Source organism: Rutidosis leptorrhynchoides, chromosome 8 (assembly GCF_046630445.1).
Source record: "Rutidosis leptorrhynchoides isolate AG116_Rl617_1_P2 chromosome 8, CSIRO_AGI_Rlap_v1, whole genome shotgun sequence".
NCBI lineage: Eukaryota > Viridiplantae > Streptophyta > Magnoliopsida > Asterales > Asteraceae > Rutidosis > Rutidosis leptorrhynchoides.
Window position 1 is genome coordinate 167,242,102 of NC_092340.1, and position 27,000 is coordinate 167,269,101.

The 27,000-nt window shown below is 36.6% G+C and overlaps 1 protein-coding gene across 1 annotated transcript in view; it reads right to left on the reverse strand.

The window, feature by feature from the left end:
- LOC139863928 (uncharacterized) overlaps positions 1-20,845 on the reverse strand; it is a 136,084-nt gene extending 115,239 nt beyond the window's left edge. The window contains exon 1 of the mRNA XM_071852527.1: positions 20,499-20,845. Coding sequence (XP_071708628.1) covers positions 20,499-20,845 — 347 coding nt within the window. The remainder of the gene's footprint in view (positions 1-20,498) is intronic.
- Between the last annotated feature and the right edge of the window lie 6,155 nt (positions 20,846-27,000).

Here is a 27,000-nt window from a genome sequence, read left to right on the forward strand (position 1 = left end):
TTTTCAGATGTAATCATGGATTTAATGAGTCAATTATGATATTAATCTCATTTGATTTATCATTAGAACAAGAATATATAATCTCTAAAACATTAGAGATTACATAATCGCTATGTCAAACGAGGATAATTGATGTAGAACGTCATCTAGAACGATGATTATGCTCGAGGTATAGATTGTGGTGTTGAGGCGTGTGATGTTGAAACTTAAGTTGTTGGTAGTACTGGTTATGCTACTAGTGCTGCTGATGTTGCTGAAGCTGGTACGTTTTGCACCATATTTTCCAAGGCTATAACTCGTGCGCGAAGCTCGTTGACTTATTACTCTGGAATGATTGTCGGTCGGAACGAGTGGATGAATAAGGTGTAGAATTTTAGATAGAATATAATCGTGGTGAGATATTCGGAAAGTGAGGGTGAAAATGGTGTTTCGGACTAGTTCACTGGTAAGTGCTTCGGGTTCTTCGTCAAGAGGGCAATTTGTTTGGTGGAAAGGATCGCCTTCTTCACGTCTCTATTGATTAAGTCAAATACGAACTCATCTCCAATTCATCCAGAATAGATGATGGCTAATTGGTTGATTCATTCCTATTACACTGCTTTCGGAGCTCGAGTGCAAATCCATATCGGAATAGCTGTCGGAATAACTATCGGAATCTGAGGCACTCGAACTGGTTGAGGAATTTATCTCGTACGATCAGATGAAGGATTTTTGATAAGAAATAGATTATAGGATGTAGATTAGTACCCTGCAATACATAATTTACATATGCATATATAATACTAAAATCTCATAAGTTACGGAGGAATCTACGGAAGCTGTCAGGCAAAGGTAACAATAACAGATACGCTAAGATATGAATTTATCTATACACTGTCTATGCAATAGAGGCAGTAAGACGTGTCTAGACTTTAAGAATGATAAGCAAATAATTTTCGACACTACATGATAAGCAAAACTTTTGACATGCAGACACGGTCGAAGTCCAGACCCACTAATGTATCTAAACAACTATCAGTTAGACACACTAATGCAAGACCTGGTTAGCTAAGACCACCGCTCTGATACCAACTAAAAGGACCCGTTCATATACAATATAAACGATTCACAATAGTTGATTTCATCGAGAGGTATTTGACTTCTATATGATACATTTTACAAACATTGCATTCGTTTTTAAAAGATAAATTTTCTTTACATAGAAAATTGACAGACATGCATACCCTTTCATCATATCCACTATCTAAACTATAATTGACTTAATAATAATTTTGATGAACTCGACGACTCGAATGCAACGTCTTTTGAAATATGTCATGAATGACTCCAAGTAATATCTCTAATATGAGCAAATGCACAGCGGAAGATTTCTTTCATACCTGAGAATAAACATTCTTTCAAGTGTCAACCAAAAGGTTGGTGAGTTCATAGGTTTATCATAAAACAATAAAATTCATCATTTTGATAGACCACAAGATTTAAATCCTGCATAGTACAAATGGGCCCGAATCCTATACCCACCTGTAATGTACATGCGATATCTTTTAAATACAGTACACCTTTCTCGTGTACGAAACCATTTTTCATAAATCTTAGTAACTGTACACATATCTCGTGCACAAAAACTAATACACATAACCTGTGTATAAAAATCATTTTCTTGATACATAACATTCATATCAATTGGTGGCAATTATCATGTCCACATAATTCAACGGTGGCAATTATCATATCCACATAATTCAACGGTGGCAATTATCATGTCCACATAATTCAACGGTGGCAATTATCATGTCCACATAATTCAACGGTGGCAATTATCATGTCCACATAATTCAATAATAATCCGCAGAACTTCTATCTGCATAATAATTCATTCGAGGAATGTTTTGCTTGTGTCTATCTCGTCAAACATTTATAAAAGCATTTCATGTATTCGCAGTTCATAATATATTTCAAAAGTATTTAATAAAGCAGTTGTAAAAACAACGCATGTATTCTCAGTCCCAAAAATGTAAAGAGTAAAAGGGAATCAAATGAACTCACAATACTGTATTTTGTGGTAAAAATACATATGACGTCATTTAACAAGTGTAGGGTTGGCCTCGGATTCACGAACCTATAATGTTTATATATATATTAACACACATAGTTGTAATCGAACTAAATTATATAATATATCTTAAATTATATACCTCATATATTTAGTTTGTATATTTATTATTTAAAATAATTAATGTATATATAGTTATATATATATATCTATATATATATATATATATATATATATATATATATATATATATATATATATATATATATATATATGAGTGATTATTATTACATAAAAAAATCAATAATTTGTTATATATAATTAATGTTAATATGTATATTCTATAATTTTATGTAATACTAATATATTATGTATCTAATATATTTCTATGCATCTAATATTTATTTTATAAAATAATTTTAATAATAATAATAATAAAAGTCATGTTAATAGAAATAATAATAGTAATGATAATAATACTGATAATGATAAAATAAAAAATAACAGTTTTAATAAAGATGATAATTTTAATAATAATGATAATAGAGTTAGAAATGATACTTGTAATATTTAATGATAAAAATATTAACTAAAAAAAATAATACATTTAATAAAGATGTTAATTAAATTTTTTTTAAATGAATACTAATAATAATAACTCTAAAAATAATGATTTTACTAATATTAATAATGATACTAATATTTATATTTTTAATGTTTGTAATAACATAATAATAATAATAATTACTAATAACAACAATAATAATAATAATAATTAATAATAATAATTAGAATAATAAGAATTAGAAATAATTAATAATAATCAATAATAATATAATTATACCTAATCAAAAGGGGCCACTAGTTTTTCTCTTTCATTTATCGACGGCTCAAAAACAGATCCAGATATACAGAAGCAAATCGCAGAAGATATCACGATGGTTCACAAGGTTCTTCTATTCATCGATCGATCAAGCAATTGGTTCATCAATTGATGAAGTAGGTAATTAGTTCATCGATACCCTTAATTTCTTCATTTATCAATATATTCTGTATTTTTCAATTGAATTAAACATGAGTAGTAATAAATTGTGTTCACGAAGGTTAAATGATAATCGACTATAGTTAAAGGTTTGTTTGTGATTTTTGGTTTTAATTTCAGTACTAGCGAATAATATAGTCTCAACAATGGTATGTGTTATTTGTTTGGATAGCAATTAGAAGGCAGTCTTATTTTTTTAGGTTAAGTAGGTCTTGATAGGGTTATTCATGGGGGTTTAGAAATGGCTATTTAGTAGCAGCAGTTGCAGGTCATAAAATTTGGTGACTGAATAGGAAACTGAAACGAACTAATGTAGCTGTAATTATTTGGCTTCAAGTATCAAATAGTAGGAACAGAAGTGGTTGTTTTGGATCCTGGGGTGTTAACTGAACATAATGCACTGCAGCAGGAATTTAACAAGATTGGGTGGTGATTGAGTGGTGTCTTTGAAGGAGATGGCAAGTGGTTTGGGTGTCATATTAGCTCTTAATATCGGTTAGATATCAGATATCTAGCTTCTAAAATTTTTTATTTTTATATGTCAGCTAGTCATAATTAATAAGTTGAATTTATAAAAATCTATCCAATTTAAATCGAAAAACTTCAGTAGTATACCTATATTCATATCAATGCTTATTTATAATGATAGTTTATATTGATAAGAATTAGAACACACCTCATATATCTTGTTTTATTTCTTCAGATGACTAATGATCAAGGAATGGTTTATGTGGTGTTTGAGTTGTAATTTCTGTGTTGATGGCTGCAATTAGGAACAACTGGACAAAAGCAATTCTTTCGAATTAAACAGGAGTATAGCAGCGGTTGATGGGACTTTTGAGTGGTTTACGATGGTAGAAAGATATCTGCAGCAGGTTAGCTTCGATAGTGATGGTGTCGATATGTTTCACAAACAGGAAAATAGATGTAGCAGTGGGCAGTAGTTCACGGGTGTAGGTATGTGTGATGGTGGATGGGTTCGTGATAATGGGTTCATGATCATAACCGAAATGAGCTTAAGGTGGTGGTTCTCTGATGAAAGATGAAGGATGGTGGTAGTGGTGTTTGATGGAGAGAGGTATTGGTGGATATTGAAGATGGTTCACAGAAATGAAAAAAAAAAAGAACAAGGAGGAGAGAAAGAGTAGGTGGTGACTCTCAAGGATTGTATACGAGTAGTTGAAACAAAATAGAACAACGGTTGTTGAGCTAAATTATATCACTAGTACTCTTTATTTAGATGATTGATTCCTTATACATTGTATATATAATATGGTGTTAGGTTGTTTAAAAGAAACAAGAATAGTAGCAAATTTTGTATGGTGCAAGTAGTTCCAAAGAAAGAAAACACAATGATCTGGTAAAAGAAAAAGCAAAAGGCAAAGGTGATGTGTCTAGTTCATGCATGTATGGTTATATAATATAGTAATAACACCAATAATAAACGTGTAATTAAAATAATCATTAGAATTATTCAGTTTCCTTCTTGTAATGTTATGCCGACTGTTTTATCCAAGTGGTATTTCGTGCTCCGTTACTAAACAGTGACAGGTAAAAGTCTTCATTTAAAAAAATAGATATATTTATCTTGGTCATTACCCTTTTTAAACCTGGTCATAAAAAGCTTATCTAAATGTCAATCGAAACATCAAACGAGTATTACAATTATTTAATATTTATTTTTAATATATATATATATATATATATATATATATATATATATATATATATGTTTTAATTAATAATTAAAATATCCTATTTTATTTTATTTTACATAACTAATTTTAATAACAACAACGTATAAAACTTCAGATTATATTTCAAATTATTTATTTATATATATATGCACACATATCTATTTACAAATAATTGTTCGTGAATCGTCGGAAACAGTCAATAGTCATTTGAATATATTAAACAGTTCAAATTTTTGAGACTCAACATTACAGACTTTGCTTATTGTGTCGAATTCATATTAAGATCAAAGTTTAAATTTGGTCAGAAATTTCCGGGTCGTCACATTATGCACTTTAATTTCATGTTTGTTGGTTGTTATTGGTCAAGTGTTACTAGTTAACTTTGATCTCATTAATCTTGAACTAAAAGTTAACTTTGAAAGTTCAAGAACATGTAAGTAAGTTTTCTTTAACTATAACTTTGTACACTTATGTTAGATCTAGACTTTTGAGTCTTGGATCTTCAAGATCAAACTAAGAATTATGTTCTACAACTTAAGATCTTGATTTCATAAGTTCACTTTCAAGTTTGTAACTTATTATTAGTTTTAAAGTTCATGTAAGTGTTAGATCTAAGACCTTGATGTAACTTTGGTTCATTAAACTTCATACAACACTTAAGTGAGTTGTGCTACATGTCTTAGACTTACACATGAGTCATAATAGTCAAAACTTGGTTAATATTACTTTTATAGCTCATGAATGTGTTAAATCTAAGACTTTGATGTAACTTTGGTTCATCAAAACACTTGCAACACTTAAGAGAGTTGTGCTTCATGTCTTAGACTTACACTTGGGTTATGATGGTCAAACCTTTGTGAAAATGATGCAAACACATCAACGAGTTGTACACTTGAAGCTATATGCATCAAGGATGAGAACCATGATAAGCATCGAGCACCAAGAACCACCGGAACCTACTGACCCTGCTGTTCTACTGTTTCTGTGTCTAACCCGTATGACCTGGGCTACTTTAATTATGATTTTCAGATATCTCTGTTCGAGTAGATAGATTTTCATATAGGACTCGTCTTAATCCAAGTTACGGTTTAGGATTTATGGCCCTCCGATCATCACTATGTCCTTTAACGTTGTGCAGAAATTTCTGACCTACTCGCACTTAGACCGTCGCCACGGTCAAATGAAGACGATTTTGCTTCTGTAAATTTTACCACAACTAAAGGACTCATATCCATGGCCACTGGTCTCACCTTATTTCAGTAGGTATAGAGGCCGTGGTGACTGACCGAACTCAGCCTTTGTTTTAAACTCTTTTCACGAACGAAACTTACTTTACACCTTTTGTTAAATGATGAATGATGATGACCCTTAAGACCTTATTTACATACTTTTAAACCTATTCGGATGATTTACTGACTTAGTACTATTTGACTTAGGTTGAGGACCCGTTTGGACAACCTTCATTACTTGCTTACTTTCCGAGTCATACTTTATAGCTACTTTATCATTGTGAGTTATAGCATTCCCTTTTTACTTTAACTTATTTTGGGAACTGAGAATACATGCGATTTTATGTTTTACATACTAGGCACGAGTACTTAAACTTTATATATGTGTGGGTTATACAACGGCATAAACATTCCCTTTAGCTCGGTAACGTTTAGTCATTGGTTTTTGAACCGATGAACGTGAATCTTAGATATGGATCCTTAGGGTTTGACATCCCCACTCGGGCTAGTAGCGCTAGCATTTAACGGGGGTTTAATACTTCGTATACATACGCACTTGCCAAGTGTACTTTCAGGAGGTATAAACGTTAAGTTAGTTACCAAGTGCCCACGGTTAACATATACTTTATCATACTGTTTTGAAACGCTCTTTGTAGCACTGAAATCTTGTGGCCTTCCTTACATACTGTTATACTTAAACTATAGCTCACCAACCTTTGTGTTGATGTTTTTAAGCATGTTTTTCTCAGGTGCTTAAGGTTATTTGCTTCCGGTGTCGTGCTAGTCTTGCCGTGGACACCCGCTACTCTAGTGTTATCACCGCATGAACTGTTTATCTTGCATTCAAACTTTAATACATTTGAAACTATGTTTTGTAATGACCTAAGGGTCACATACATTTATTCATGCTTGCTATTCGTAGAGCATACTGTTGGTGTAAAATAATTGACGTCGGTTATGACATCATCTTTTATCGTGAATGCAACTTCTTTTATTACAGCATGTAGTACTTAACCTTGTAATGATCCTATTGTTGATGATTCGTACACGATGGTTTTGTACGGGGCATCACATTTGGTATCAGAGCATTGGTTGTAGGGAATTAGGTTGCATTAGTGAGTCTAAGACCGACCCGAGTAGGATTCACTAATAGGACTAATCTACAACTTGCGAGTTTACTTGTTTCCGCTGAACTTACTGCATGCTGCTGCTTACTTTTACTACTATATTCCGTATGCTATTACATGATTTCACTACTGTATGATATTACTTGCTTTCGATTGCATGCTACTTCTGTACGATTTACTGTTATTGCCATGCTATTTACCGTTATACATGATTTAAACTGTTGGCCTAATACGTGCTTGCTTTATGACTTACTGACATGGAAAATTTATTTTTCCTTGTTCAGATGTCGGATACTCCACCTGCTATCATTTTGGGCAGTTCAGACTTGTCAGCCACCCCACCTGCTGCTGATGCCGACACACCGATCCCGCTACCCACGAGTGACCCCGGCGTTTCATCTTCCGGGACTAGCAGCCAGGCGCCTGCCCCAGTGGTTACTTCTAGCGGAGCCCAGGACCCTTCGGAGATTCCAGCTCCATCTGCCCCCGGACTCTCAGGTTCACAGCCCCGCTCCGGCGAGATTGTTGTAACACCCCAGGTAAAACGTTCCCCGTAGCATGATATTGTTCGCTTTGCAGAGATAGGGACGTACCCTTGTCTCCCCCGTAGGTTGCTCACGAATTTTTCTTGGCGACCAAACACGACGAGCACTTTCCCAGGAGGTCACCCATCCTGGTAGTGCTCTCGCCTGAGCACGCTTAACTGCAGAGTTCTCATGGGATCTGCTGCGCTTGTGGTCCCAAAACGCGTCATGCTAGGAAAGGTCTCCACACCCTTATAAGGCATGCTTCATTCCCCTCTCCAACCGATGTGGGACGGATGTAAAACGGATGTTACAATCCTCCTCCCTAATGGGACACAGCGTCCTCGCTGTGCACGTTTGGTCCGGGGCCTGGCTCTGATACCATTCTGTAACACCCCAGGTAAAACGTTCCCTGTAGCATGATATTGTCCGCTTTGCAGAGATAGGGACGTACCCTTGTCTCCCCCGTAGGTTGCTCACGGATTTTTCTTGGCGACCAAACACGACGAGCACTTTCCCAGGAGGTCACTCATCCTGGTAGTGCTCTCGCCTGAGCACGCTTAACTACAGAGTTCTCATGGGATCTGCTGCGCTTGTGGTCCCAAAACGCGTCATGCTAGGAAAGGTCTCCACACCCTTATAAGGCATGCTTCGTTCCCCTCTCCAACCGATGTGGGACGGATGTAACACGGATGTTACAATTGTGATTTCCGCGGAGTTCGGGGAAGGTCCATTCCGTAACCGGTATCGCCATTGGTGCCGATGCGCCCCTGATGGACGTCTCATTCCGATCGAACCCACTCGTTAACAAATGATGGCCGCTCAAGGACGACTAGTTCAGCCACCCGTACAACCACCACATGATTCGGACGACCCGTCATCCACTGATGCTTCATCCGACGACACCTCCTCAGACGACTCCAGTGATGATGAGGACCCTGCTGATGTACCTATTCAGCCACCCTCCACCTCGCCGAAGAAGCGGTATCGCTTCGACGGTACCATCATTCCGGGGATCAACGGAGGACGAGCCTTCACTGACGCGTTTGGTCGACGTCGTAGGGTTACTGCTCGTAAGCAGCTTGTGCCGTACCCTACCGACCCACAAGTGCGTAAGGCACCCCGTTACGTACTGACTATTTCTGGAGCCGGAACATCTGCACCCCGTTATGTAATGTCTGCACCACCCGCACCACCGACACCACCGGCACCACCTGCCCCACCATCTCCCACTGTCAAGGAATTGACAAGGGAGGTGGAGACCCTCCGAGCTCGAGTTGCTGAGCTAGAGGACCAGATGGCCCATGTTATGGACATCCTTCACCCACCTTCACCGTAGGGCTTCTGTATTTAGATTTCATTATGTAATCTAGTTATAGTTTTATGTTTCACTTATGTATTGTACGAACTTATTCAGATGTATGAAACTTATTATTATTAATGGAACTTTGCGTTATTTAATTCTTGCACGATGTTCTATTTACGTTACTGTATGATGATTCTGTGGTATTCGTACCTAGATGCGTTACTTAATAAACATGTGATGTGTTGATTCCATGTTGGTTGTTGTATACTGTATTATTATATATTGAATGCTGGATTTTGACTAGAGTCAAAATTTTTGTTTAGAACATCATGGCTAACGGTCGATCCACACCCCCCGCTGCGCAAATTGAAGAGATGATCAAAGAACGTGTAGCCGTAGCCATTGCGGAAATGCAACCCCAAGCTCCACCGCCACCGCCACCACCACCGGTTATTCAACCCGTTCGAAATGGGTGTACTTACAAGGAATTCCAGAGCTGTAAACCACATAACTTCAGCGGCACCGAGGGACCGGTTGGTCTCACCAGATGGTTCGAGAAACTTGAATCAGTATTCTAAGTTAGCAACTGTTCGGAGGACAACAAAACCAAATTTGCTTCTTGCACGCTGTCTGACGGCGCGCTCACGTGGTGGAACACAATGGCTCAGGCACAAGGCATTGATGAGGCGTATGCTACGCCATGGGAAGAATTTAAGTGTGCCATGATTGAGGAGTATTGTCCGAGAACCGAAATCCAAAAGATAGAAATGGAATTCATGCAGTTAAAGGCCGTTGGGAACGACCTTGATGGTTACAACAGGAGATTTTTGGAACTAGCCCTGATGTGTCCGACAATGGTCACCCCAGAATTCAAGCGTATGGAGAGATACTTGTGGGGACTCCCTAAGTCCATCAAGGGTAACGTCACCTCATCCAAACCACCAAATGTCCCAGAAGCGATGCGCATGGCGCATACTTTAATGAATCAAATAACCATCGATGAACCGGAGAAAACTAAGTCTGAAGCGGGTACTAGTGAGAAACGCAAATGGGATAACCACAACAACAACAACAACAACAGGGGAAGAAACTATGATCAAAACCCGGCGAAACGACATGAGGGTTTCAGAGGAAACAACAACGGTGGAAACCTCAACCCCAACAACAACACCAACTCCAACCCGAACTACAAGGGAACCTTACCACAATGCAAGAGGTGTTATAAACACCACACCGGGTATTGCAATGTTGTCTGCGATAAGTGCCAACGGTCTGGGCATGTTGGCAAAGACTGCAAGGTCACCACTTTGAATGGGAAGCCGAACCCCACAGGGCCAAGGAAGTGTTACGAATGCGGGCAGACATGCCATTTCAGAAATGCATGTCCAAATAAGTGAAAAGATGGCGGACCACCGCGCGCTAGAGCTTTCAATGTTAATGCAAGGGATGCACGCGAAAACCCCGACTTGGTGACATGTATATTCAAAATCAACAATCTTTTAGCTTATGTCTTGTTTGATACTGGTGCAGATAGAAGTTATGTATGTAGACATTTTTGCGATAAGATTAATTGGTCTTTAGTCCCGTTAAAAGAGAGTATGCTTGTCGAGGTCGCCAATGGAAAACTTGAGAAAGTTGACCATATTAGTCGAGGAGCTATTATCAACATAGCTGGTGCAGATTTCGAAATTGACTTGATACCTATCAAATTGGGAAGTTTTGACATGATCGTCGGTATGGATTGGTTGAGCAAAATAAGGGCCGATATTATCTGTGGAGATAAAGCTCTTCGTATACCGTAAGGAGATGGTGAGCCACTAATCATTTACGGAGAGAGATGTACCTCGAAGCTGAACCTCATTAGTTGCGTGAAAGCACAAAAGATCATGAAGAAGGGACGTCTTGCTGTCCTAGCACATGTGAAAGTGGTAGAAACCGAGGTGAAGAATGTGAACAACGTTCGAATTGTGAACGAATTTTCCGATGTCTTCCCTGAAGAATTGCCCGGATTACCACCGCCGAGAGCCGTAGAGTTTCAGATCGACTTAGTGCCAGGAGCTGCACCTGTAGCTCGCACACCTTATAGACTCGCACCTTCCGAGATGCAAGAATTACAGAGTCAACTACAAGAGCTGTTAGACTGTGGATTTATCCAACCAAGTTTCTCGCCTTGGGGCACACCTGTTCTGTTTGTGAAGAAGAGGGATGGATCCTTCCGTATGTGTATCGACTACCGTGAGCTCAACAAATTGACTATCAAGAATCGGTATCCTCTTCCACGAATTGATGATCTTTTTGATCAACTACAAGGATCGAGCGTTTACTCAAAGATCGATTTACGATCCGGTTATCACCAGTTGAGGGTGAAGGAAAGTGACGTGATGAAAACTGCATTTAGAACTCGTTATGGTCATTATGAGTTTCTCGTGATGCCATTCGGATTAACCAATGCACCTGCCGTGTTCATGGACCTCATGAATCGTGTCTGCAAGCCATACCTAGATAAGTTTGTTATCGTCTTCATAGATGATATCCTCATCTACTCTAAGAGCGAAGAAGAGCATGAGCAAGACCTCCGACTAGTACTTGAACTCCTGAGACAAGAGCAACTTTACGCCAAATTCTCCAATTGTGAATTTTGGTTGAAGGAAGTACAATTTCTGGGTCATGTTGTGAGCGACCAGGGTATCAAAGTTGATCCTATCAAGATTGAAGCTATCAGCAAGTGGGAGACCCCCACTACTCCGACTCATATTCGCCAATTTTTAGGTCGCGCCAGTTACTACGGAAGGTTCATTGAAGGATTTTCTCTAATTGCGCGTCCTTTGACCGCGCTGACTCACAAGGGTAAAAAGTTCATTTGGGAACCCGCACACGAATCAGCATTCCAAACTTTGAAGAAGAAGTTAACCACTGCACCTATCTTATCACTGCCCGAAGGCAGTAACGATTTCGTTGTTTATTGCGATGCTTCAAAAAGTGGTTTTGGTTGTGTACTGATGCAACGATCAAAGGTTATTGCCTATGCTTCTCGCCAATTGAAGATTCACGAGTGGAACTACACTACTCACGATCTTGAACTTGGAGCCGTTGCCTTTGCGCTCAAATTGTGGAGACACTATTTGTATGGAACTAAGAGTACTATCTTCACCGATCACAAGAGTCTCCAGCACATCTTCGATCAGAAGCAACTAAATATGAGACAGCGTCGATGGATTGAGACGCTAAACGACTACGATTGTGAACTTCGTTATCATCCCGGCAAGGCCAATGTTGTAGCTGACGCTTTAAGTCGAAAGGAGAGGACGACACCTCTTCGTGTTAGAGCTCTGAACATCACCATCTATTCGAACCTCAACAGTCAGATCCGAGTAGCCCAAGATGAGGCTCTCAAGGAGGGGAATATATCTCATGAACATTTGAACATACTTGTTTCTCGATTCGAGGTTAGGGAGTCTGGACTCCGATGTTATGCCAGAAGAATTTGGGTACCTCTTTATGGAGATCTATGGAACCTTATACTTGATGAAGCACACAAATCGAGATATTCGATTCATCCTGGAGTGGGAAAAATGTACCACGACCTTACAGAACAGTATTGGTGGCCGAATCTTAAGAAGGACGTTGCGACTTATGTTGGTAAGTGTTTGACTTGCTCGAAGGTTAAAGCCGAGCATCAGAGACCTTCTGGGTTACTTCAACAGCCGGAAATCCCACAATGGAAGTGGGAAAGGATCACGATGGATTTCTTCACCAAGCTACCAAAGACGGTGGGCGGATACGATACCATCTGGGTTATTGTTGACCGCCTTACTAAATCTGCACACTTTCTAGCGATGAAGGAAACGGATACGATGGAGATACTTACTCAATTATACATCAAAGAGGTTGTATCTCGTCATGGTGTACCTTTATCGATCATCTCAGATTGCGATCCCCGTTTTACTTCTAGATTTTGGCGTTCTTTGCAAGAAGCCATGGGAACTCGTCTTGACATGAGTACTGCTTATCACCCTCAGACTGACGGGTAAAGTGAATGAACGATTCAGACATCAGAAGACATGTTGCGTGCATGTGTCATTGATTTCGGAAAGGCCTGGGAAAGGCATTTGCCACTCGTCGAATTTTCTTACAACAACAGTTATCACTCGAGCATTAATGCTGCAACTTTTGAAGCATTGTATGGGCGTAAGTGCCGATCTCCTATTTGTTGGGCCGAAGTAGGCGAAAAGCAAATCACCGGACCCGAGGTAGTCCATAAAACCAGGGAGAAGATTGCTCAGATTCAAGCTAGACTTAAGACTGCTCGTGACCGTCAAAAGAGTTATGCCGATCTTAAACGTAAAGACTTTGAATTCAATGTGGGCGACTGTGTAATGTTAAAAGTTGCACCTTGGAAAGGTGTGATCCGTTTTGGAAAACGCGAAAAGTTAAACCTGCGATACATTGGCCCTTTCGAAATTTTGGAACGTGTTGGACCCGTTGCTTACCGTTTAGATCTTCCAGCACAATTGAGCTCAGTTCATCCTACCTTCCACGTGTCAAACTTGAAGAAGTGTCTTGCTGCACCTGAACTTATCATACCACTTGAGGAACTTACGATTGACGACAAACTTCACTTTGTGGAAGAACCTATTGAAATTATGGATCGTGAGATCAAAACTTTGAAACGCAACAAGATTCCGATCGTCCGAGTACGATGGAATGCCAAACGAGGACCTGAGTTTACCTAGGAGCGAGAGGATCAAATGATGCAGAAGTATCCTCACCTTTTCCCGACTCCTCCATCTACCTCAGCTTAAATTTCGGGACGAAATTTTCTTTAACAGGTGGGTAATGTAACGACCCTGGATTTTTCAACGTTTATTTATTTATAATTATTATTATTAATACGAGTGATTAAACGAATGTATGTTATTACATTTACATGTTGCCATAATTGCCCGTACTTGACTTTAATTGCCTGAAACGTCTTTGTGACACGCGAAACTTACACGAATAATATTTTCAAGTATTATTTACATTCATGATTGATTTTACTAATTATATTAATTAACTATGGTGATTAGTTAGTTACTTGGGCTTTAATTGGATTTATTTGTTAATTAATGGAACTTGGACTTGTTTAATGTTAATGGACTCATGAATATAGACTTATAAGCCCACCCTACACCTTATTGGATTAACTAGTCCATTTCTACTACATGTAAGTATCACCTTGGAGTTTAACTAGTTAGTTGTTACACTTGGAATCTAGTTTACACATAATCCCCATGCATGGCCATCTATTAACCACACTTTTAAGGCTTTTCATGCAAGTGACCTTTGAACACTTCCCTTCCTTTTTTTCTGCTGTAGACCGTTGGCCTCCCTTGGCCATAAGGGAGTCAACTTCTTTTTTTTTACCATTTGATTCACTAGTATCACTTGTATTTTCTCTCATTCAAACACACACACAAAAACACTTCCAACTTTCTCTCTTTTCTCTAGTTCTTGTAAGTAAACTTGAAGCTTTTTTTCCTTTCTTTTTCTTTGTAAAACCGTAGCCTTGGCTACACAAATCATCATCATCTTTTGTCACTTGTTGTAGTTTACTTGATCATTGTTTACTTACTAGTTATTAATGTTATTGTTTGTTATTTACTTACTTGGTTTCAAGAATCAAACTTACTAGTTTCATTCTTCTTTTATCTTGTATTTACAAGAACACTCAAGAACATAAACTTACTAGTTTATGATTCTATCTTATTTTTTTTAAAAGGCTTAAGGTTCATGTGTTGTAAATCATACTTGAAGTTCATGAAGTAAACTTTAAAGTTTACTTTCTAAAGATCAAGACTTAGGCTTGAATCTTTAAAGTATGCAATCCATGAACTTATTTACTTGTTTACTTAGTTTATGTCTTCATCTTATGCACTTTAATTTCATGTTTGTTTGTTGTTATTGGTCAAGTGTTACTAGTTAACTTTGATCTCATTAATCTTGAACTAAAAGTTAACTTTGAAAGTTCAAGAACATGTAAGTAAGTTTTCTTTAACTATAACTTTGTACACTTATGTTAGATCTAGACTTTTGAGTCTTGGATCTTCAAGATCAAACTAAGAATTATGTTCTACAACTTAAGATCTTGATTTCATAAGTTCACTTTCAAGTTTGTAACTTATTATTAGTTTTAAAGTTCATGTAAGTGTTAGATCTAAGACCTTGATGTAACTTTGGTTCATCAAACTTCATACAACACTTAAGTGCTACATGTCTTAGACTTACAAATGAGTCATAATAGTCAAAACTTGGTTAATATTACTTTTATAGTTCATGAATGTGTTAAATCTAAGACTTTGATGTAACTTTGGTTCATCAAAACACTTGCAACACTTAAGAGAGTTGTGCTTCATGTATTAGACTTACACTTGGGTTATGATGGTCAAACCTTGGTGAAAATTATGCAAACAAATCAACGAGTTGTACACTTGAAGCTATATGCATCAAGGATGAGAACCATGATAAGCATCGAGCACCAAGAACCACCGGAACCTACTGATCCTACTGTTCTACTGTTTCTGTGTCTGACCCGTACAACCTGGGCTATATAATTATGATTTTCAGATAGCTCTGTTCGAGTATATAACTTTTCATATAGGATTCGTCTTAATCCGAGTTACGGTTTAGGATTTATGGCCCTCCGATCATCACTATGTCCTTTAACGTTGTGCAGAAATTTCTGACCTACTCGCACTTAGACCGTCGCCACGGTCAAACGAAGACGAGTTTGCTTCTGTAAATTTTACCACAACTAAAGGACTCATATACGAAGCCATGGCCACTGGTATCACCTTATTTCAGTAGGTATAGAGGCCGTGGTGACTGATCGAACTCAGCCTTTGTTTTAAACTCTTTTCACGAACGAAACTTACTTTACACCTTTTGTTAAATGATGAATGATGATGACCCTTAAGACCTTATTTACATACTTTTAAACCTATTCGGATGATTTACTGTCTTAGTACTATTTGACTTAGGTTGAGGACCCGTTTGGACAACCTTCATTACTTGCTTACTTTTCGAGTCATACTTTACCGCTACTTTATCATTGTGAGTTATAGCATTCCCTTTTTACTTTAACTTATTTTGGGAACTGAGAATACATGCGGATTTTATGTTTTACATACTAGGAACGAGTACTTAAACTTTATATATGTGTGGGTTATACAACGACATAAACATTCCCTTTAGCTCGGTAACGTTTAGTCATTGGTTTTTGAACCGGTGAACGCGAATCTTAGATATGGATCCATAGGGTTTGACATCCCCACTCGGGCTAGTAGCGCTAGCATTTAACGGGTGTTTAATACTTCGTATACATACGCACTTGCCAAGTGTACTTTCAGGGGGTATAAACGTTAAGTTAGTTACCAAGTGCCCACGGTTAACATATACTTTATCATACTGTTTTGAAACGCTCTTTGTAGCACTGAAATCTCGTGGCCTACCTTACATACTGTTAAACTATAGCTCATCAACCTTTGTGTTGACGTTTTTAAGCATGTTTTTCTCAGGTGCTTAAGGTTATTTGCTTCCGCTGTCGTGCTAGTCATGCCGTAGACACCCGCTGCTCTAGTGTTATCACCGCATGAACTGTTTATCTTGCATTCAAACTTTAATACATTTGAAACTATGTTTTGTAACGACCTAAGGGTCACATACATTTATTCATGCTTGCTATTCGTAGAAGCATACTGTTGGTGTAAAACAATTGACGTCGGTTATGACGTCATCTTTTATCGTGAATGCAACTTCTTTTATTACAGCATGTAGTACTTAACCTTGTAATGATCATGCTTTAATGATTCGTACACGATGGTTTTGTACGGGGCATCACATATGTTAAATAACAATATAGTTCGTAAACAAAATTTACAAAACAAAAAAAAAAAAAAAGGTGTGGATGAGCTAAATGATTTCAATGGTAAATTTTGTTAAGAGGGACCAATGTGATTGGATGGTAGGTAACTTTGAGTTACACCATTTAGAATTATATATGGAGTATAATATAATATAATATAATGTAATATAATACAATTAATAAATATTTTACTTATTTAATTACGTATATAATAATAATCATAATTTAAATATAATAACAATTCATATCTTATCAAATATATTAATATCAATACTACTTCAAGTTTTATTTATTATTCATTAAAATAAATATTTTAATAATTAAAGACTACTATATTTATATTTTAAAATAAACAATCTGTCATATAATCGGGCTCATAATCTATGCGTTAATATTCAATACTAATGTTTTCGATACAAATATTATTAATAATAAAGTTTTTTTTAATGTAATTGTATTATACATTTCATAAATATCAATACTGACGTTATCTAATACTAATTTATGCAACTGTCGTGCAATGCACGAGCTCAAGTTAATATTTCATATTAATGCTTTATATACGAATATAGTTAGTAATTAATAATTTTTCATTGCAATTGTATTATATATTTGATGAAAGATTAATACTAACGTTATCGAATACTAATTTGTACAACTGTCGTGCAACGCACGGGCTCATAAAACTAGTATAATATATATCTAGATAGAGATACGAAAATTAAAAGCTTACTACCAGTCTACCACGCTTGATTGTAACTGGTTAGGATCATGTTTGCTAAATTTGATTGTCAAAAAGAAGAGAAATATAGAAGCAAAAGAAAAAATAAAGTGAGTAAAAAAAATCCAAAATTAAAAAAATATATAAAAATATATCCATATTTAAAAAAAGAATATATATATATATATATATATATATATATATATATATATATATATATATATATATATATATATATAATAGATATTTTCTAAAGATAGCTTAGAGCTATCTTTAAGATTTTTGAACACGCATTATTCACCATGTACTACGCATATAATCAATAACTATCTCACCAACTTAAAACTACCAATTTTTATTGTATTAGATATTTTTTTTAAGAGATTAGAACTATCACTTGAAAATCTCTTAATAATAATGATGACTTACGGTTTTATATGCAAGTTACCTTAAAGCCAAATTTTCCATCTATAAACATTGGGTACAACTTACATCTCCTCCACCCCTTGTGCGACTATCCAACTAGCGCTTACGACACGACTCATGATCGGCTACACGATCGGCAATACAATACATTACGTAGAGTGTAGATTACACTCTGATTCAACAACACACGACAAGTTTACATAGCAATCATTATCTCTCAAGGTTTCTTTGTCAGTCTTCTCAACGCTAACATACAAACCTTCTATATGTCATTGATCAACGAACATTGTTGATTGGGGGACATAACACTATCCACCTCATTGGTATCATCATATCGATCTGAGTTATTCACGGTAATCGAACCGGAGTCTTAAATTCTACTCCCTCCTTCCCATATTAATAGTCTACAGACAAAATTCTCGATCACAGTTTAAGAAAATGTCATAAAAGTAATGCACTTTCTGTTTACTTTTCAGTTTTACCCTTACTTTTTATTTCTCTTCTAATCCATATCCACATACATAAACGGCATTATAGAACTTTACCTTATTATTCTTATCTGTTCATGGAAGTGGACTATTAATTTGGTCCAGGCCAAAATGGAATATCGGAATATTAATATGGGACGGAGGAAGTATGATCCTTAAACCCCACAATATTCGTAATCAACGATATATTTTCCCTGAAAATATATGTTTGGTCAATTTTTGTTTTCATTGAGAGACGCAACATAATGTATCGTACTCGTGCAATCAAACGTTCGGGTATTTAAAGGTTTGTTTTTCTTATTGAGCTATTAATTTACTCTATGAAGTTCAAGTGCATCATATACTCCGTGCAGTTGTTCGCTCGCTCACTTTCACAACTGTTCGCACGCCCCTTCACACAGTTATTCGCACGCTCTTTTTGCGCTACTATTTGAGCGCTCTTTTGTGCATTCGTTCGTGTTGTTTGAAGCACAACTTTTCGCGGTTTAATGTGTCGCTGTTCGCGCAAGTTTACGTACAACTATTCGAGCAACTTTGTGTGAACTTGTTCTTCGACAACAAAATGAGGAGTTCAATATGGTACTTGACAAGCTTATCATAATGAACTCGGGTGGACTTGATGACGTAGGATTTTCTATTAGGGTTTGTATGTTGGGTTGACCCGCAAGTTACCCTAAACCCTCCTCCACCCCTTGTACGGCTATCCAACTAGCGCTTACGACATGACTCACAACCGGTTTAACGATCGCCAATACTATACTTTACGTAGCAGTCATTCTTTCCTAATGTTTCAAGATCAGTCTTCTTGACGATAACCTACAATACTTTTATAGGTCATCGATCAACAAACGTTATAGATGGTTGATTTAAGATTTAACCACCTCATCGATATCATTATATCGAGTTGGGTTATTTACTGTAGCTAGATCGTGTTAAATTCTGTGATCCTTTCGCTATCTATTTCCTTTGGAAAATAAATGGTTATCAAATAGTGTTATAAGTAGAATTAAAATTACTAAACTAACGGTTTTTTTTTTCTGGTAAATTAACCTCCTCCTCTATATTACGTAAATAATTTATGCTTATGATTGGTTGAAAATGACGGTCCTCACACTGTTGAAACCGATTAGAGGGATCCGACCCGTTATTAATCTAAGTATTACCCTTCATGATCTTGTGTCCATTGGAGGCTCTATTTTTGATGGCGTCTTGACTGCCGTTAGAGCCTAAATTGAATTCCAAGATTTAAAACTCATGGAAATTTGATTATACCATTTTCATGGCGTTTCAATTTTATTTTTAATTTTAATTTATTACTTGAAAAAAAAAAGAATTTTCTACTTATTGGCCGGAGGTCCACTCGGAAGCGATCTCTTTATCCTTCGAATAAAGAGAGGAATGACTTTCTCTACTTTTAAAAATGTTTCACTCTGGGTGAAAAAATGACTTGTTTTTATTCTCGGATAAGGAAAGGATTGACTACATCTCACATTCCCCATACACCACTCACGTGGTATTGGGTTTTGTTGTTGTTGTTGATCTTGTCCATTGATAATTAATTTTTAATTGTAGTAATAGAAGTATTCCAATATTTATTCCAAGTAACATGCTAAATAACGTAGTCTTACTTTAAACATACATAGCTAGTTAAATTAATTTAATCATTATCTTAACCCTTAATTTTTTACTAAAGAAATCTTTAAAGCATGTAATAATTCCAAAATCAATAATGAATACTAAAGAGTAAAGCAGGAAACAATGAGGTTTTAGTGTGTGTATGTGACAAATGGCAACTTAAATAAAAGGTGTTACGTTTCAACTTAACCTAAAACATAAACTAGCTTCACACTTATATTTAAAAACAAATGACGAATTCACAGAGTAATTATAAAAGAGTTTCAATCATATATAGTAATTTAGTAATGAAATATCATATATAGTTAATTAAGTAGAAGAAAATCATGAAACAGCAAATTGATTACCTGAGATCGCAATCATCGTAAATAACATGACCACCATTAACAATCCCACACACACTCACCGATTTTTCAGCGATATTAAAACATCTCAAACACTCTGAATCATTAAGATACGCCCTACACGAAGCATAACCGTACACCGATTCACCGTTGATTAGAGTCCGTGCAACTGCGTGGTACACTGTCTGATTAGATGGCTGTTTTCGGAGACTAGAAAGGGTTGTATTCAAGTTTCTTAGAAAAAACGTTTCATCTGTTACGCCATATTGACTACAATACCGCCTAATAAGTGTATTAGTCCCGTTAGTAGTCCCGTTATTACTGGACTGTGACGTGACTAATACCGCCATGAATAATTGCAGGAATACGGTCATGCGGACCAACCACCAGCTTCTGCCGGTCATCGGACTATGTTTTGCCATGGAGTCTGTAGGATTAAAGGTGGAAAACTAGAAATTGGTAAATATTTGATACATTCCGATTTGTTTGCAACATACAATATATAGGTATCAATAAACGATAACTAAAACAGATGTAATGTTAAATTTACTAATGTACCCTGTGTGTATGTAGACGAATTAGTTTTTGACTTTTTGTGGGTATAAGGGTATTTTAAGAATTTTAATCAAAGTTGACTTCAATTATTTGGTATATCTGTCTATTAAACACAGCAAATTCCAAATAATTCAGATTTTGCTCATGGTCAAATGGGTGTGGGACCTTATACATCCATTGAATTGCTTGATTTATATGCTACTTGGTTTACGTTTCACGAAATATTCCTCGATACACAAAATATTAATTTTTATAGTAGGAAAATGATTGAAAGAATTGGTTAATATGTAAATGCGGTATGAAGAATACAGATTGTTTCTAATTATTTAATTTCCATGTCTGTCAAAATGTGATTTAGTGAGTTTTGAATATAAAACTTCTTATAAAATTATGAAAAAATTATACGGTTGATCCTAAACGTTTGTCTCATATTTCACATTTGTCATTAAATTTTTTTTTGACTCGGTTGATAACTGAAGTATCAGTTATTATGCGATTGGTCCCTCTCACTAACGTTCGTTACAAAAAATTTGTTAGTAAGAACATGTGTGTTGCACAGGGGTATTTTTGTCTATTCAAGTTTTCACTTTTTATTTAGTCATTTTCATCTTATGTTCAACAAGTAAAAGACAACCCCAATTCCCATTATCCAGACCACCTAGTTTACAAATAATTTACATCAAATTGCTAAAATCATCCTTATGTTATATCCTTTTATTTGTTTTCATCCCTCCTAATTTAAATTGCACAAGCAAATTGATATTTTTATCTCAAACTCATCTCCATCCCTAACAATTGTTAACTCCGGCATACTACGGTGCTTTTCCGGCGGTGCCAACGTTGTTGATGACACAGTTTACAGGGATAGGTTCTCTGGGGAGGACTATCGGTAGTTTCTTGTCCTTCCGTAGGAAGGATTCAAATGTCTAATGTGTCTTGGTGGTAAGTTTTTTGACGGGTGCATTTAGAATTTTTGATTATCGAGAGTTTCTGTTTGATTTGCTTGTTATGGTTTTAAGGTCCGTGTTCTTGGGCATCCCGTACGGCGTTTCCAGTAGCTTGGTGGTATGAATAGAGAGTGTGTTCATTAGCTAGAGAGTTTCGAGGGGGTTTTGCGTTGCGAAGTTCAGTTTAGATTAGGTTTTTTTCGATTTGTTGCTGGTCGTCAGATGTTGGTTTAAGTTTAAGTTTTCTCTTTGTATCAAAATGGATATTTATTGGACGGAGTGACCATCTAGTGGTCACTTGTTTGTTGGTGGTTGTATTTGTTGTATCGTTCACCGAAATGTTGCATTGGATTAAACAGATCTCGCGATATGTGTCAATTGTAACTAGATAATTAGATCACTAGATGTATGTATGTATGTATGTAAGTATGTATGTATGTATGTATGTATGTATGTATGTATGTATGTATGTATGTATGTATGTATGTAACACCCCGTCAAAATCGACATTGACGCAAATGTTAACTCTGGTCCCAGTGCATTGCTTGCCTTCTAAGTAACATCAAAGTTCTACAGCGGAAGCATAATATCTAAATACTTGAGAAAAACATGCTTAAAATGTCAACACAATGGTTGAGTGAACAACATAGGTTTAATAATTGTAATAGAGTTTTAGACCACAAGATTTGGTTTAAAAAGTTGATATAAATACATCAATATAAAATGAAATAGTTGATATGATGTAAACATATCATTAAAAATATGCCATGAGTTATAATATCGAGCTAAACATAAACCCCATGACACTGCGCTTGTGTCGGTAATCATTATTATGTACCCCCTTGATGATCGGTCAATAGGTAGAGACGTCGCTCTCAATAGGCCTATTCACAATAATTAAGCTTGCCACATTCAAATTCCAGCAATTAACGATATTATGGTGGGGATTTGCATGTAAGAATACAAGTTAACAAAAGTCTCATGAAGTTGCATATCAAAATGTTTAGGCACTTGTGTCTAAAGAGTAAATCATCTAAAAAGCAAGCATGTGTCTCACCCCAAGATTTATAAAATTCAATAAAATATGTAAAAGCGGGGCTATTGTGACGCCCCGTACAAAACCATCATGTACGAATCGTCAACAACAGGTCCATTACACGGTACAATACTACATGATGTTTTAAAACAAGTTTTGCATTAAAAAAGGATAACGTTTTACAAAAGATAACGTGACACAAAGGTCGTTACAAGCCATTATTCAAATAACATAAGTTGTGAATGCAAGATAAAAGTTCCATGATTGAGACATCTCTAAGTAATGCAGTGGAAGTCTAACACAGCGAGTCTGTAACAGCAAGTCTATAACACCAAGGCAGCAAGTCTAACAGGGGAAGCAACAACGTCTAAGCACCTGAGAAATACACGCTTAAAAGGTCAACACGAATGTTGGTGAGCTATAGTTTGTATTCAGTAATGTAATGTAGACCACGAGATTTCGTATTCCAAAAACAGTATGAAAAGTATATGCTTATCCGTGGGCACCCGGTAACTAACTTAACGTAATAATAATACCCCCTAAAAGTACACTTGGCGAGTGCGTATGCTCTCGAATTATTAAACACCCGATAAATGCTAGCGCGACTAGCCCGAGTGGGGATGTCAAACCCTATGGATCCATATCTAATATTCGCGTTCATCGGTTCAAAAACCAATGATTAAACGTTACCGTGCTAAGGGCAATCTTTGTGCCGTTATATCACCCACATATATATAAAGTTTAAGTACTCGTGTCTAGTATGTAAAACATAAAAAGCGCATGTATTCTCAGTCCCAAAAATAATTAAAGTAAAAAGGGAAGCTATAACTCACAGTGAATGTGCGGTAAAGTCTATAGGAAAGGTATGCAAGTAGTAAGTCGGTCCGAAAGGTCGTCAACCTAAGTCAAAGGTCACTAAGTCAGTATATTGTGCCAAAAGGTTTAAAAGTACGTAATTAAAGTCCTAAACATCATCATCTTCATCATCATTCGTAAAAGATAAAGTAAGTTTTCATCAAGAATAGAGATCGAAACAAAAGGCTGACTTCGGACAGCTGCTACGACCTCTATACAAAACGAAAAGATGCATGGTCAGTGGAAAAGGCTCCGTATGTGAGTCCTCTAACCACTTTCCAATTTTCAGAACCTAAACCGTTTTCATTTGACCGTGGCGATGGTTTATGTGCGAGTAGGTCAGAATTTTCAGCACGTCGTTACAAAGGCGTAGTGACTTTCAGAAGGCTATAAATCCTAAACCGTATATCGGATTTAGGAGAGGCCTAAACGAAAAATCATCTAATCGAAACGAACTATCTGAAAATCAATTTTTCAGAAGTCCAGGAGTCTGATAAAACCCCTAAAAACAGCAAGCAAGTGCTCCGGTGGGTTTCTTGGTGCTTGATGCTCATCACGGTTCTCATCCTTGATGCGTGTAAGCTTCAAGTGTACAAATCTTTGATGTTTTAGCATCAATTTGACCAAGTTTCAACCATCAACATACAACTAAGAATAAAAGCTATCATTCTACAAGTTTTGAACATCAAGGTTGCCTCTTTATTGCATAAACCCAATAAAGCTTCAACCTTTGTCCTTTTTACACAAGTTTATGTATCTTCATCATATGAGATGATGAAGACTTGATATTTATCATCATAACAATCACAAAAAGTTTCCAAGTAAGTGAGATCTACAATATTAACTTAGATCTCAAATATTAAGAAAACCCTAAGCTAGAAAGCTTGGATCTTTACAAGATTAATGAGACCATAAGCTAGAAAGCTAAGATCTAATGAAAGTAATGAGACCATAAGCTAAAAAGCTAAGATCTTTAACAAAATAATGAAACTCTAAGCTAGAAAGCTTGGATATTTAATGTTCTTGAAGATCCTTAAAGCAAAAGACTAGATCTTCAAGTTACATGAAGATCATAAACACAAGTTTTGATCTGTATAACAAAATAAAGAAATCATAAGCTAGAAAACCTAGATCTAACAAGTAAATGAAGATTCAAAGCTAGAAAGCTTGAATCTTTCATGTTCTTGAAGGATTCAAACCCAAGTTTGAATCTACAAGATATAACAAGATCAAAAAGCTAAAAAGCTAGATCCTTTAATGATGATGATGATGATGTCGACATTGAGAAGAGAAGAAGAAAAAGAAGAAGAAAATTTAATACTTACACTTTTTAGAGTGAGAATGACTAGAGAGACAATTAGAGAGTAAGTGTGTGTAATTTGTGAATGAGATCAAGTGTAAAATGGGTGAGGTTTGTGTGGTATTTATAGGGGAAAGGGGGTGGTGGCCGTAGGTTTAGGGGAGACAAGGGGGGAACAACTTTTACTTTTTGGTTAATGGTTGTCTAAAGTTGGTGCTTATGTTGGGATCCCATGCAATAATTGTGATTATGGTTAACAAAAATGCTAGTATGTTCCCTCTAATAAATGGGCATTTGTCTTACAATTATATGGGTCATAAACTTATTAAAATTGGGCTAATTAAATAGTCCATTAGCTAGAGTAGGGTGGGCTTGAGTCCAACAAGGTTGAAAGTCCAACAAGACTAACTAGTGATAATAAGTAAATTACTAAGCGTAATTAAGCAACCAATAATCCAAGTAATTGTTAAAATGACAATTAGTATTACATAGTCATAATATTCCAATTATGACCAAAGTCAAACGTGTCTCAAAATACATAGCTCGTTCTCAACGTCAAGTGACACTAATGGTCGTAAAAGCATTCGAGGAGCAAGTTAAGTAACTAAGTACTTAATGGCATGTTGTATAGTATAAACGAAGGTAATTAATCATAAAATAAGATCCCAGAATATAAACCAACACAGTACGCACAAATATGCAGTTTCGCAGAAAGTAACAAGCACAAAAGCAAGTCGAAAAGGTCGGGTCGTTACATTTCCCACCTGTTAATAAAAATTTAGTCCCGAAATTTTAAGCTGAGGTAGACGGTAGAGTTGTGAAGAGGTGAGGATACTTCTGCATCATCTGATCCTCTCGCTCTCAAGCAAACTCAGGTCCTCGTTTAGCATTCCAACGAACTCGAACAATTGGAATCTTGTTGCGTTTCAAAGTTTTGACCTCACGGTCCATAATTTCAACAGGTTCTTCCACGAAGTGGAGTTTGTCATCAATCGTAAGCTCCTCAAGTGGTATGACAAGTTCTGGTTCGGCAAGACATTTCTTCAGATTCGACACGTGGAGAGTGGGATGAATAGAACTCAACTGAGTCAGAAGATCTAAACGGTAAACAACGGGTCCAACATGCTCTAAGACTTCGAAAGGACCAATATATCGCGGATTTAGCTTCCCACGCTTTCCGAAATAGATTACACCTTTCCAAGGTGTGACCTTCAACATCAATCGGTCACCTACTTCGAATTCACGATCTTTACGCTTGAGATCGGCATAGCTCTTTTGACGATCACGGGCCATCTTGAGCCTCGCTTGAATTTGGACAATCTTCTCGGTAGTTTCATGGACGAGTTCGGGTCCAATGATCTACTTTTCACCTACTTCAGCCCAACAGATAGGAGAACGACATCTTCGACCATACAAGGTTTCGAAAGGTGCGGCCTTAATGCTTGCATGATAGCTATCGTTGTAAGAGAATTCGGCTAGCGGCAAATGCTTCTCCCAAGCTTTCTCAAAATCAATCACACAAGCACGCAACATGTCCTCCGGGGTTTGAATCGTGCGTTCGCTCTGTCCGTCAGTTTGCGGGTGATACGCAGTACTCATATCTAAGCGTGTTCCCAAAGCTTCTTGCAAAGAACGCCAAAATCTAGAAGCGAAACGGGCGTCTCAGTCTGAAATAATCGATAAGGGTACACCGTGTCGAGATACAACTTCCTTTATGTATAGTTGCGCGAGTTTCTCTATCGTATCAGTTTCCATCATGGCTAGAAAGTGTGCAGATTTGGTAAGACGATCAACGATAACCCAGATGGTATC